At 37.4% G+C, this 13,455-nt stretch overlaps 2 protein-coding genes across 2 annotated transcripts in view; one reads left to right on the top strand and one right to left on the bottom strand.

The window, feature by feature from the left end:
- The window catches only part of mapk1 (mitogen-activated protein kinase 1), a 25,464-nt gene extending 22,276 nt beyond the window's left edge, over positions 1 to 3,188 (bottom strand). Inside the window, exon 1 of the mRNA XM_079351153.1 lies at positions 2,786 to 3,188. Coding sequence (XP_079207279.1) covers positions 2,786 to 2,931 — 146 coding nt within the window. The 5' untranslated portion in view covers positions 2,932 to 3,188. The remainder of the gene's footprint in view (positions 1 to 2,785) is intronic.
- Positions 3,189 to 4,810: 1,622 nt separating this feature from the next.
- grsf1 (G-rich RNA sequence binding factor 1) lies at positions 4,811 to 10,461 on the top strand. The gene is made up of 10 exons (XM_079366237.1): positions 4,811 to 5,219; positions 5,543 to 5,687; positions 6,307 to 6,462; positions 6,688 to 6,822; positions 7,317 to 7,455; positions 7,557 to 7,699; positions 8,678 to 8,760; positions 8,851 to 8,986; positions 10,106 to 10,157; positions 10,354 to 10,461. Exons 1-10 carry the CDS (start codon positions 5,001 to 5,003, stop codon positions 10,355 to 10,357), a joined length of 1,212 nt encoding a protein of 403 aa, XP_079222363.1. The 5' UTR covers positions 4,811 to 5,000; the 3' UTR covers positions 10,358 to 10,461.
- Positions 10,462 to 13,455: the final 2,994 nt, after the last annotated feature.

The following is a 13,455-nucleotide window of genomic DNA, read 5'->3' on the forward strand; positions in this document are numbered from 1 at the left end:
GAGCCAAACTAACGGATTAAAACATACCAAGTTGACATTTCAGGTCACAACATGCTTCCTTCAAATGAACTCCAGCGATCATGCACATTGTCCTGAAGATAAGATTAACTAAAGCAAGGAGTCGAGCAATACGCATACATGGCATGCAAGAGAAGAAAAGGAAAGCTCTTGTTGGAATGCAGACGCCCTGGTAGCTGTGATGGATGAAAATAGAAGGAAAGAGTTCAGTTACAGAAAGTGAAACGTCTTCAGGAGAAAGTTCAACGAATAAACGGCCACAGTTTGGCCCACGCAGTTTCACTGATGAACCCATGAGGTGAAGTGTAGATGCAAACATATCCGACAAGTTACCACCAGTGAAGTTCATCAGTGACGGGTTAGGCTCAGGCTAAGTAGCATTACTGGAATGTGCTTAGATGGCACAGTTAACTTTATCTTCATCTGCAATGGTCACAAGAGAAGACGAAAAAATATAAGGCATAGAGGCATACTAATTATTCCTCTACTATGTTTCAATAAGGCAAACAGTAGCTGATTCATTGTCAGATTGGGTTTGTGTGTATTTGGACAAACTACATTACATGGCAATTAAAACTAACCAGAGAACTCTCTTCAAGTCAGCTTGTCTGGAGAACAGTGAAAAAATAAAAATCTATTATATTCATATAAATGTGATAGAAATCTGCACACAGCTTGGTATTTTTGTTTTCAATGGTTTTAAAAGAACAAAGCTCATCAGAGGTGCAACTGAACAGCTTGCCAACCCTTGAGCTTTAACGGCTCTGTGTTTTATTTGGACGACCTGCATTGAGATGCAGCCTTCATTATATACAGGGGCGGCTTGCACATTAAGCACCAGGACGGTTGGTTTTTGGTGGGTTTTTCCATTCAGCCTAAAAAATGCCTCTCTGTGTGTCGAATCAGAGTTCTCAGAAAGCCTACCACAAAGGGGAAAACATAACTGCTCCACTGCTGTTTGACACAAGGACAACATATGATGTAATGATACAGCATGCAAATTTAGGGTCAGCTACAGTACAAAAGATTGAACCGACAAGATTTCTGGTTTTAGAAAGTCGAGTGTTTTATCCGTCTTTATGCAATGTGATTAAAATAAATTCAATGTACCAAGTCCTTCATTAGGGTAAAGCAGTATGAGACAAAACCAACAAGACGCCTTCACGACAGAGCAGGTGAAAATGGATCACCTAATAATGAGGATATAATAACGATTAACTAGAATGTATTTTCCCTTGCATACTTCATACCAGATCATTGGGTGGAAAATACTCCTAACATCTGTTCATATTGTAACAAGACACCCATTAATGCTACACACAAGGGAAACACCTGTAGGTGCCTCCTACAATTCACTTTCAAACATTTTTACGCAAATATTATACAAAGAAATATATCAGTGAATAAAAGAGAGACATAAGAATGTGAAGCACTTCTACTAAATAACTATGAATTCAGTTTGGATTAAAACATATATAACCTTTATATTCAGTGGTAAATTATTTGAGGAAAAACAACAACTTCAAAGTCCATTCAAATCTGTGGAAATTAAAAAAGGTGGACCGTGAGCCACAACATGCAGTAAGTTATTTTAAACAGAAATATGCAAATTAGCAACAACTAGAACAAACAAACAAGTCTTTAGGTTTGACCATCAGGACTAATAACACTAATCTCATACAATTAAGGCTTGGTCATAGACTTAAAGGTCATATCTATAAAGCATGCAGAAGATGTGTTGACTTTAACGTGTGTTTATCTTTCACTGTTTTCCTTAAAGCTCGTTAGGTGAAAGAATACAGATCAAGAGTGGCTCTATCAATAAATTCCCTCATGTGTATTGTGTATCCAGGCATCAGCTACTGAAACCCCCCCCAGGAGCCTGCTGCATTTCATGTTCACACAGATACAAATGTAACCCCAAAAACAACATCATGTGCAGTTGGTTACCACATGCGTTAATTTCTGCATGATAATATGTGTAGGAAAAAAATGCAAAGTAATATCAGGAAACTACCAAAAGCAGTGTTGGTTGCGTGTATGCTCCATTCAGTTAAGTATTCAAAACTTAATAGACTGGCAGATTAAAAGCAGAATCAGAATCAGTTCTATTGGCCAGGTGTGTACACGCGGAATTTAACTTCGGTAGACAGTGCTCTCTGTACAATGTAAACATTGAATAATAACAATCAACTAAAAATATAAACAAGTCATTAAAGAATAACTAAACCACGACTATATCATTTTACATCACTGCTAATTGAAGATGAGGATGAACACACCCTGTTGGTTGCCTGTTGAAAACATTTTCGGCCAAATGTTCAAGTGTTTCTTTCCATAAACAGGAGACCTGTTCAACAGCCTACAGCCGATTATACAATTTAACCGCAGTTGAAAGGGATTTAAAATGAGTATGTAACATTAGAACCTTGCTCCCCTATAAAGCAAGTTACTAAAAAGCATCCTAATTAAATAGATTTCCAGGTAAGATAAGTACATGGATGTCTGGTCGGAATCATCACGGTGCAAAATCACACCAAATGTGAACTAAAACCAGAAGTTTCCACTGTGACTTTTTTTCCCTTCAAACAGGCGCTGTGTTCGTGTACCTACTCATGCTTTAGCACTGTTGCTGACGACCTGAAGCATGAAATGTAGTTGTATTTTTATTTATTTTTTTAAATTTTAAGGTAAAGGTTCGAGCGTATGTTAAACTCAGAAATGTAATTTCTAAACAGTCACAATGTAACCTTGCTGTAACACTTACCACACCATCCCGTAGGCTCCCTCCCCGATGTAGGAGAGGTTGCTGTACCGAGGCCCGACGTCGAAGGCCTGCCCGCGGACTAGCTCCGCTCCAGACCCGGGGCTGGGGCCGCTGCCAGCAGGGGCAGACACCGCAGCTGTCGCCATTATGAAGACCGACTGTTTTTCTTTACAACGCTTTTAAATTTAAAAAAAAACGGAACTAAGGTTACCAGTACGTATAATGTGTGTTTATATCCGTCGCTGTGGCTGCAACAGGGGTCTTCTGAGCGGCAGAGGCCTTCACTACGTACAGAGCACTTCTGGTTTCCGTTAACGTGCGACCACTGTGTGCTGTGCTGTCGCAGGCAGGCAGGAGCGAGTAGCGGAGGAGGAGGAGAGATGTTACTGCAGGGAATAGCGGAGATGGTCATGTGATCCAGTGTTTTCTTTTTTTCCCCCCTGCCTCCTGCTTTATCTTACCCTTTGGATAACAATTCTTAGCTTCACTTATCGTCCAGTCATCTAAAGACAATAAAGGGTCAACGTTGAACAAATTGCAACAGAAGCAAACTCAACTAATTTTGTATATCAGTGAATTGGTATAATTTTCTTAACCTCTGTGTTGCTGTATCTCTTTCAAATGGACAATAAGTCTTCCAAATAAAGAAAAAGAACCAAATATAACCTATTAATTCTTTTTCTCAGGCAAATAGGAAAAACAAATAACCTTCAGATATCACATTGAAAATTACTGAGTTGGTTACTTACATTAAGACAAACAAAAATTGTAATACAAGCTTTTAAAATAGTTCATTAACATGGGCAAACGGGGAATAATCTAATTACGTATATGTGTATATTTGCATAAATAGCACAACAGATTGTTTTCAGTTTAGGAAGAACTTTAAATATACTGTGTTTTAGGAAACAAATTCAGATTCAGAAAACTTTATTTGTCCCCAGGGGGCATTGTTAAACTCTTTAAATATCCTGAGTTTCACCCTTGTAAATAGTAAATTCTAGTTTTTAACAAGATTACTTAATGGGCCTATATGGTGAGAGAAAGCCCATCTTGTTGAGTTGTAATAATCTAATGTTTTCTCTCTTTCTACTGGCAAGTTCAGAACAGCAACTATCTCCTCTGGCAGCTTCAACTGACATGAACTGAGATTGAGAGCTTTCGTCTGTCATGCAAGCAAAAAGGCTTTCATAAATGATCAACCTTTCTAAGTCAGGGGATAAGCATGATTAGTTCATTAGTTGTTTTTTTTATAAACTCATTTATGTTGTAGATATACCTCAGAATCTTTAAACAGAGCCCCCGTATGTGACCGAAATAGCTTAGAATTCAAAACCTTTAATGGAACAAGACTTTATGAGAATATCGTGGCATCCTAACCTCTAGGTGGCAGTGAAGTTGGGAAACATATGCGACAGTGGAGCGAGGAAGAGGAAGTGCTTCAGTAGAAAAGACTGTAGAAAACGAAAACCATCGTCAAGCTCAAAGGAATACGTGGATGCAGAACAACACAATAAAAGCTTCAAATTGACGTTATATTATATTTTCATGTGCAATGTACTTGGAATACTAATATGATGTTTCCCCATGTTTTTCCCAAAGGTTTTAGCTTTAAATGTAAGTGCCTTTTTGAAAGGTAGACTTCAGAAAAAACGTAGACAGTCAATGTCGTTGAATTTGAGCACAAGCAGGTTTTCTTCTATCAATGTATTGTTATGATTCCATAAAAAAGTAAACAGAAAAAGTGGAGACTTAACTTGCAAGAAAGAATATTATTTACTTTTTAAATTCAAATTTTTTAGCAACTTTCAAAGGTAGTTTTCTGTCTTAAAAAAGTTATAGGTTGTTTTCTTTTGAGTCTCTTACTTGTTTTTTGTTAATTATTTATGTAAATTCGTATATATTTGTTATATGCTAAAATGAAAGCATGAAATCAATGTAAGTTACAGTAGTAAAACACCTGTTCTGATTTAATTACATTACATAATAAAGTTAACCGGAAGTTAGCCTCGCTTTGTTGTTACCTTGACATCACTGTTACCGTGACAACATCCGTCGAGTGCTGCCGGCTGCCCTTGACTGACCCACGTGAGGCGATCCAACCTCTCAGAATCATGCGAAGCTAACCCAAAGTAACTAGCTTAAGTCGGAGAGATTTCGTTCCAACATCTACTTCTTTACATTCTGCTTTACTTTAGTGGACTTCCGGTTAAACATGTCTGCCAGTAGTAAATCTGTGCTGTTCTTACTGCAGCGGTGTGTCGCAGTTGGGCAGGTATCGTTGTCAACGGGGATCAAAACGAGAGGCAGCGTTTGGTCGAGCAAGTTAATACAGCAGCGAGCATTTACATTAAAAGCCCGGACACTCTGTCTACAGAGACTATGTGAGCTGCATCCTGAAGTGAAAACCAGCCAGTACAGCTTCTGCTCCAAGGTGAGTTACATTCAGAGGGGGAGAAGAGAGAGCTTGTTCTCACTGTATCATCTGGCAGACTGCCTTTGTTTGTGCTTTATTTTTTGATCAAAGTAAAGTACACAAAGACAGAGCCAATGACATGAAACCAAACAATATATGGAGTTTGCTTCGACGTTGCCCAACAGCATCCAATTCAATACCCACTAAGCTGATGTACCTCAAATGTGTTTTGATAATAAACAAATATAAATAAAGGGCAACATTTATGAAGTAGATTTCAGTCTATTGTTTGGTGTGTTGTAGCCTTTGAGAAATGAATTTTAATCGAACTTATTTAACAGGCAGGAGAATCTTGTGAAGGTGAATACCCTCCACTTCCTACCTACCAGTCTGATCCTGAACCAGAGAAGAAGGATGTGTACATTGTGCAGGTTCGAGGCTTACCCTGGTCGTGCACAGTTCAGGACCTTCTGCAGTTCTTTTCAGGTGATGGTTATTGTTTAATGTCGGTGAGCATTTCACCCCTAGACGTTAAGTCAAAAAGAAAATATGTGTACGAGTCCATAGCTTATCTGCTTATTATTTCATCCAAATCTGTCTATGCTGTGCACACTCCTGTTAGAAGCCTTCCTAAAGCCCAAAGTAGCTGATGACTCTTAGAAAAATAGCAAAGCTATGAGGATACAGTCAGTTGTGGACTTCTTCTCCTGAAAGCACATTGATGTGTTTTGAAAAGTGTAATTGACATTTCTTGCAGATAGATACTTTAAAGTCTAGCTTACTTTAGCTGTCTTTTTCAAAATTGCAATTATAGGTGTAGTGTGTAATTGTAATAATTATGCCCGGGGGGGACAAATAAAGATTTTTTTCAATTGACTTGAATTGATAAATGAAAAACAAAAAAAAGTCTGACCTTTGGCTCTTTTCCTGTACCATTTGTCAATGTCACAAATGTTAGTTTTAAGTTTGGATTAAGTAAACGGTTAATTGTGCACTTTGCTAATATTAAGAGTGACTTTCTTGTTCTAGCTGCATATAAAAGATCACCAAAGTAAAGCAAGAAATGAGTATTTCTTAACATGTTGTTGTTGTCGTCTTGTTTCAGAGTGTAGGATCTGTGGTGGTGAGGAGGGAATTCATCTCTCTCTGGACGGGATGGGGAGGCCGTCAGGTCGAGCATTCTTGGAGCTGGAGCACGAGGAAGATGTCAGCAAAGCTCTGGAGAAGCACCGACAGTACCTTGGTCCACGCTATGTTGAAGGTTTGTCTCTTTGGAGTCCAACCTGTTGAGGGCTGAAATACAAATACTGATTGGACTTTTCTGTGAGTGCACTTTGACATCCCATAAGAAGTCATCAGTTGTTAATGTTAGCCTGGATGATGGCTGGATTTCCTCAGTTTCAGGATGTTGTAATGGTGTCATACTTCTATGGCTTACTGGAAGTGTTAAATATAAAGCAGCGCGTCATTCTTTGTGTTTTTGCAGTATATGAAGTGTCCAACAGTGATGCAGAAGAGATCCTGAAGAAAGCCGTCCCGACTCCAGCTGATGAGGGGGTGGTCCGACTCAGGGGTCTTCCTTTCAGCTGCACTGAGGCTGACGTTGCACAGTTCTTCTCAGGTAAACATCTCTCACCGCTTAGTGCATTATCCAAAAGGGACCGCTGGTGTGTAACCATTATACTTTGACAAGAAGCAGCACTCAAATACACTAAGTGATAAAACATTATTATTCTCCATTACAACATTTTTTGGAGGGTTCACTTGAGAACCATTTAAACCCAGAAGGTAAATGTACTGATTCCTTGAAATCATTGGAATCAAACTCACCACGTTTGTCTTATGTCTTACTGTTTATTTGTAAAGGGACCAAGTATGATATTAAACATAAATGTTGCCATTTTATGCATTGTACCAGAGTTAGCTAGTTTACATCTGTGATCCCATGCCAGCTCACAAATAAAACATCACATAGTTATAGAAAAATAAACCATACCAAACGTTTACATGATGAGATGTTGAGTGACACTTAAAAACAGACAGGATAAAATAATTGAAAAGGGTTTTGTGTTTTTAATGACTCGGTTAAATTCACTGCCTGTTTGTGTTGTTTAGGTTTAGATATCTTGCAGAATGGAATCACCATTGTGAAAAACCTCAAAGGAAGGAATTCTGGAGAGGCCTACGTGCAGTTCTCCTCTCAAGAAGCAGCCAATAAAGCCCTAGAGAGAGACCGAGAGGTCATCGGGAACAGGTAGGATGCTGCACACACTCAGATCATGGCCACCACAAGGTTTTTAACATGTTACCATGTTACCTGTTGGCTCATTTTTTGGCCCCTGTTTGTATTTGCAGATACATCGAGGTGTTCCCCAGCAGAAGTTCAGAGATTCGCACTGAGTGGACAAGAAGGACGGGTTCAGCCTCTCCTCAGAGCAGTCATCAAATGATCGACAACAGGACAGAAGAGTTCCCGTCCCAGGACAACCTGAAAACTGGTGAGGGGATTACAGACATACTCTTTATGAAATAAATTGTCTTGATTTGGATATATATTCAGACATGTATTGGGAAAATAAATGTTGCAAAGTAATCTCTACAAAAGAAATCTCAAAATTGAAACTTAAATGGACAACATTTTTAAAAGTCTTAGAGGGACTTCTTGACATAATCAGCTGCCCATTTACACATTTCCCCATTTAAAAAAAATAAATAAATAAATAAAAAAAATTCTTTCAATAACCAAATGAGTTTTGGAGCTTTTAACATAAAATGGACGAAAATGTGAAATTGTATGTTCTTGAAATTCCCCAAAATAACAACTATATTCTAAAAAACAATTCTGTTAGTAGGTTAAAACAATGTGTGATGTGGGACCACATTGTTCAGTATTGCATTACCGATATCAGGTGCAATAAATAAACAACAATTAAACAGTGCATAGACGCAATACCCTGGTTTTAATGTCACACTGCTGCTGTTAATGTTTTACACAGTACCTGTGTGCAACGTGTTTCTCCTAAATAAATAAGTCAAATAAGCAGGTACACCAATTAATCTGAGAGGAACAGAAAGCTAGCGTGATCATTATCATACTTCATGAAAGTGTTGTGAAAGGATGTCCATTTAACCCAGGCTTCCATCCATTAGTTAACAGGAGCACATGAAGGGTGAGAAGGCATTGTCTTTTTACATCAAATATTTTATCCTCATGTTTGAGATGTGACTTTTGTAAATGGTCATTTCCTAAATGTATTTGCACAGCTGTAGTTTTTGGACAAGAACCTGATGAAAATAAGTCAAAATGTCAATATTTGAAAGTGTATTTCCTTTTTAAGAGAACATCAGTTGCGTATATTGGGGTATACAATTATCTTCTGCTAGAACAATTATCTTCTGCTAGAACAGAAGAGAATTGAAGATTTTGTTCCTCAAGAGCAAACGTTTGAGCTCAACTGATATACCCTCTCTATCAGGATCCTTTCAGGGCTCACGCCCGCTACATTACATCCACATGAGAGGACTTCCCTTCCGGGCTTCCGGAGAAGACGTCGCTGAGGTAGAAGAAAGATTCTGAATAATAAACACTGAGAGATGTGTTGTTTTCTGTAAACATGTATTTCATCATGTTTTTCTACTTCTGTTGCAGTTTTTCTCTCCCCTGAGAGTCTCAAAGATCCTGATCGAATGTGGTCCTGGGGGGAGGCCGAGCGGAGAGGCCGACGTTTACTTTAGCTGCCACGAGGACGCCATTGCCGCCATGAGCAAAGACAGACAGCACATAGGTGAGACTTTTAGAAAGTACAAGGATCACCTAATCTCAGATTTGTAAATGAATCTGTATATTTTAGATTTCAATCAGAACCAGTGTTTGAGTTTAAAACTCAGTCTTAAACATAACTCAGTCAGGTTGATTTATGCGCCCTAAGATATTGACTGTCACTGGACCGTTGCCTTCTAGTGTAGCTGCAGCTCCATCTATTGGTTCAATGGCCTCATGTTGTCCAATATCATATTGTCAACCAAATGTGGTTAAATTCCCAGAGATATCAATCAATCAATCTTTATTTGTGTAGCATCAATTCATTCTCGAGACACTTTACAAGAGCAGGTAGAGGACCTTACTCTTTGCCTGTTAACATTAACAATAGAGCAGGTAAACAGACCATGCCCGTCGCCTGCATTCTGGGAGCGCAAATCTCTCGATGGGTAGTCAGAAAGGATGGTGCCTGACCGGTTAGAGCTTTGTAAGAAGGATTTAAAAGTCTATTCTAGATTTTATAGGGAGTCAGTGGAGAGAAGCCAATACAGGAGTAATGTGGTCCATTTTCCCATGAGCTGCACTAGGAGTTTGAATGAACTTCAAAGGAGAGCAACAGTAAAAACTCAGTGGAACATCTAAAATGAAAAAGACAACATTTAACAGCATCTTGGCCCATTTAAAGTTCTTTTCCAAATATGGCTATTGCTCATCATTATTTGAAGTCGTTTTGGAAGTTGAAGTATTCTGACATGCATCCACGAATGTATTTTTGTGTAAGCATGTATATTTTGAAGCAGGAGCCATTTAAGATTGGACTTTTCCATGTTTTTTTTATTATGTTCAGATGATTGTGCAGACTTGTGAAACTCTGCATCATGAGAGTATTTTACATTTACATTGGGATATATGTATAATGTCATCACATGTAGTCACACATGCTGGTGCGAATGGGGATCCTAATAAAGAAAGAAAGAGAGAAACATGCAGCAACAACAAGGATCATGTACTTTAACATCCTCTCTTCTAACCCTCCCTCTTGTCTGTTCTGATCACAGACTTTATTATTGACAGTGTATGATTCTGACACAAATCTCATGATATCAGCTTTTTAACAAACGTTTCAACATTGTGTGATTTTCAGGAGAAAGATACATTGAGTTATTCCTAAACTCTGCTCCAGATTGTAATGGAAGGTGAGTAAACACTGAATAAGATCCAGAGTTTGAACAACAATCATGTTTTTAGCTTTTTATTGATGAAAGAAAAACACATTGAAGTCTCTGTGCTGCTATTCATTATTAAACAACTTTTACTCAAGAAAATGTCGATTTTGTTTTGTTTTCACAAACTACTCTGATCTAATTTACCGTCATGTGTTTTCTCCTGCAGGTGAATGTCGACACAGAAATGCCACACACATTAACGGGACTATTGTATTTATTGCTTGGCCTGACATGTACATCTTACAACAATAAACTATCTGGATGTGAAGATGAACACTGCTGTCACTCAGACCTGTCGGCAGACTTTAGTCTTAGGGGGCGGCTTATGAAATGCATGGGGGGCACAATTATTATCAGCCAGTACGCATATTTTAATAATCCTATACTGTATTCGCGCAGCAAGCAAACATCATGTTAAACATAACCAACAGCAATATGACTCGGTACACTAATAAAAGTTTCTGTAGTCATGTACATTTAACTTAATATATCTGATAAAATGTTTTAAATATGGTTGCATTAAATATAATCTTTGTTTATGTAATTCTAAATTAAAATAATTTTTAATGAATCCAATCCAATAAAATTAGCCAGTTTTTAGTTGACGAGCACTTCCTGTTATTTTGCGCCTTTTTTCTGCTTTTTAATTCAGCAGCTATCGTCTGGTCACAAGACATAAAGAATAATAAGAATAATTTAACTCAACAATTTCATTTGGTTGACAAAGGAGAGGGGGTTTTTTGTACTGTACTGTTAATGACAACTTGTGGGTGTATGCTGCGCGTAATATTTAAAGTCTATAGTGCTACATTACAAAACCAAATTAGCAAGCAAAGTAATCCAGAGAGACAGAGACACTGTTACGGTAAATTCTGCATGTTAATGTCGGCTATAATGTGATGGTATTGCACCATGATATCAGAAAGATACGAGTATTTGCACTAAGAAAACAATAAGCTTTATTTGAAAGTTAAATTGTAAGCAATTGCTGTTAATCTACACTAAAATACTGTTTTGATCTAAAACAGTTAAGAACTGTAGTTTGCAATGCATTGTGATGCTCACCCTGAAGCAAACTGACAAAGGCCATAAACAGTATAATGATGTTTTAAATTACAGGACACAACAGTGTTTTGTTTTTTTTGTTTTTTTTTAAAGAGGGTGTTGAGAACTTGGAGCGCGATCATTAGTGTGGTACGTTAGGTTGTTTGTTTTTTGTTTCTAAAATATGCTACTGCTTATTTTTCTCAGTTTTCTTTATTAAAATACCCAAAGCCATCAACTCCTGAATGGATGAATGAATCTTTGGAGGATCATTTCAATTGCAGTTTTCAGAGAAGGAAACACAATATGGAGGACATGTGCTACACACCAACGAGACCTGCTTCATAAACATGCATCGGATTTTAAAACTACAAATTAGACTCTCATTGCATTGATATTGCGGTGGATGTTTGATACAGACAGATCCTCAGTAGCATTAGCTTGTCTAGGTATTGATTTCAACAAGTAATTTATGAGCAGTTTTAGTTGTATTTAGATTAAAATGAATACAACCAAATGGTGATATATCCATCCATCTGGGCTTTAACAATATTGTTAAATAGGTACAGTATAAACTTTAAGACTTAAAGAGATAAAGACAGCCTAAGCTTGGAGCGATGAATTATTAATCAAGTGGAAGGTTGATATTGCAGAGGATGAGATTAAAAAACGGCAGTTTTAGTATTTTAGTATCAGTATTTACTTAACTGAAATATATTTTGACATGCTTTAACTTTATTGAAGATAGTTTGTGTTGTTTGTAGAACCGATAATACTCACTTGAGAGTGAACTGATTTCCACACCCTTATGGTTGGTTCCAGCTCCTACATAAGAGGAGGCTGGGGAGCCACTGAGGTAGATGCAGTTTGGAGCTCAACAGTTTATCACAGAGCTGAAGGGCCCAGACTGGTATTGTTTAGAGCTCAGTCTCTTTGTTTGTTTGGCACTTTCTGCTTACTGAATTTTTTCTTGCAAGTTTTATTTTCATTTTCAAAGAACAAAGGAGGGTCTACAGGCCTGGTGAATACCCAGGAAAGGTAAGTCAGCAGAGGTTTAAGAGTACTAAAATACTATACTCAAGTAAAAGTACTGTTACTTAAAAAACACATTTACTTAAACACAAGTAAAAGTACCAGTTTAAAAATGTACTCATAGCAGAAAAAGTTGCTCGAATTTCAAAATAGGCTTTAAAAAGGGATTTACCCCCTTTTTAACCAGCAGTATGTTTAATGATAGATAATGTAATAATCAAGGCTTACTGTATAATGTTAAAATATTCAGCTTTTTTATGACATGAACAGTTAAACTAAGAAAATACTGGCAGGGTATTTATCTAGATAGATAGATAGATAGATAGATACTTTATTGATCCCGAGGGAAATTCAAGTCTAAACAATGTAAAGAGTATTTTATTATATTTATTATTCTGAAGCTGCTTAGTCTCAAGGGCTGATGAAGCTGCAACTCAACCTGAGGTGAAATATAAAATGAGCACGATTTAGTTTTAAGAGGGAACAGTGTGTTCACCTTTTAGCATGCACAGCAAAAAATTTAGCTTTTATTCACGTTATCATTTAGACACTCTGCTGGACAAACTGTGATTACACTGTTTTTATATCCCCTGCAGAGGATTTTGACATGCATTCTATTTTCTATAAAAAGTTTTGTATTGGCATAAAGTTTCAAAATATGTATTTTAATATTCATGGGTGGATAATATTGGCTGGTGCTAATGTTTATTTCAAGGCTTTTGCCTTTATTCGATGAGACAGTGGATAGAGAAGGAAACCAAGGAGAGAGTGGGGAACGACATGCAGTAAAGCAGCCACAGGTCAGACTCAAACCTGGCGGTCCGGTTTGATTAATGTAGCCTCCTTTTAAGGAGGAAATTAGAAATTACTAAAACAATTACTTTTCTTGAAATCATAAGTCATGATGCAGATACAGTCAGTTTCAAAATAAAAGAATGGGTTGGTGAAAAGACAGCTTAATAAAAATAGTTAGTTATATAAGTCAGTTATTTAAGTTGCGAGAACATAATTGTAATTATGTCAACTTTAAAAGATTCACCTGAATGTCAGCAGGTGAAAAAGGTAGAAAAAGAAGAGTGATGAAGGCAATGGGGGCAAATGAACTTAAAAAAAAAAAGACATGGAAGAAAGGTGGTGTTTATCGTGAATACCTCAAAATGTCCTCTAAGTTATTTCATGAAAGAGAAACAAG

This window comes from Symphodus melops (assembly GCF_947650265.1).
Source record: "Symphodus melops genome assembly, chromosome: 1".
Lineage (NCBI taxonomy): Eukaryota > Metazoa > Chordata > Actinopteri > Labriformes > Labridae > Symphodus > Symphodus melops.

What these genes read in the sequence shown, in the direction of transcription:
- grsf1 (XM_079366237.1), top strand. Translation starts at nt 5,001, where the DNA reads ATGTCTGCCAGTAGTAAATCTGTGCTGTTCTTACTGCAGCGGTGTGTC. An exon ending in AGTACAGCTTCTGCTCCAAG is followed by an intron (nt 5,220 to 5,542) that starts GTGAGTTACATT and finishes CTTATTTAACAG; the next exon opens with GCAGGAGAATCTTGTGAAGG. An exon ending in CAAAGACAGACAGCACATAG is followed by an intron (nt 8,987 to 10,105) that starts GTGAGACTTTTA and finishes TGTGATTTTCAG; the next exon opens with GAGAAAGATACATTGAGTTA.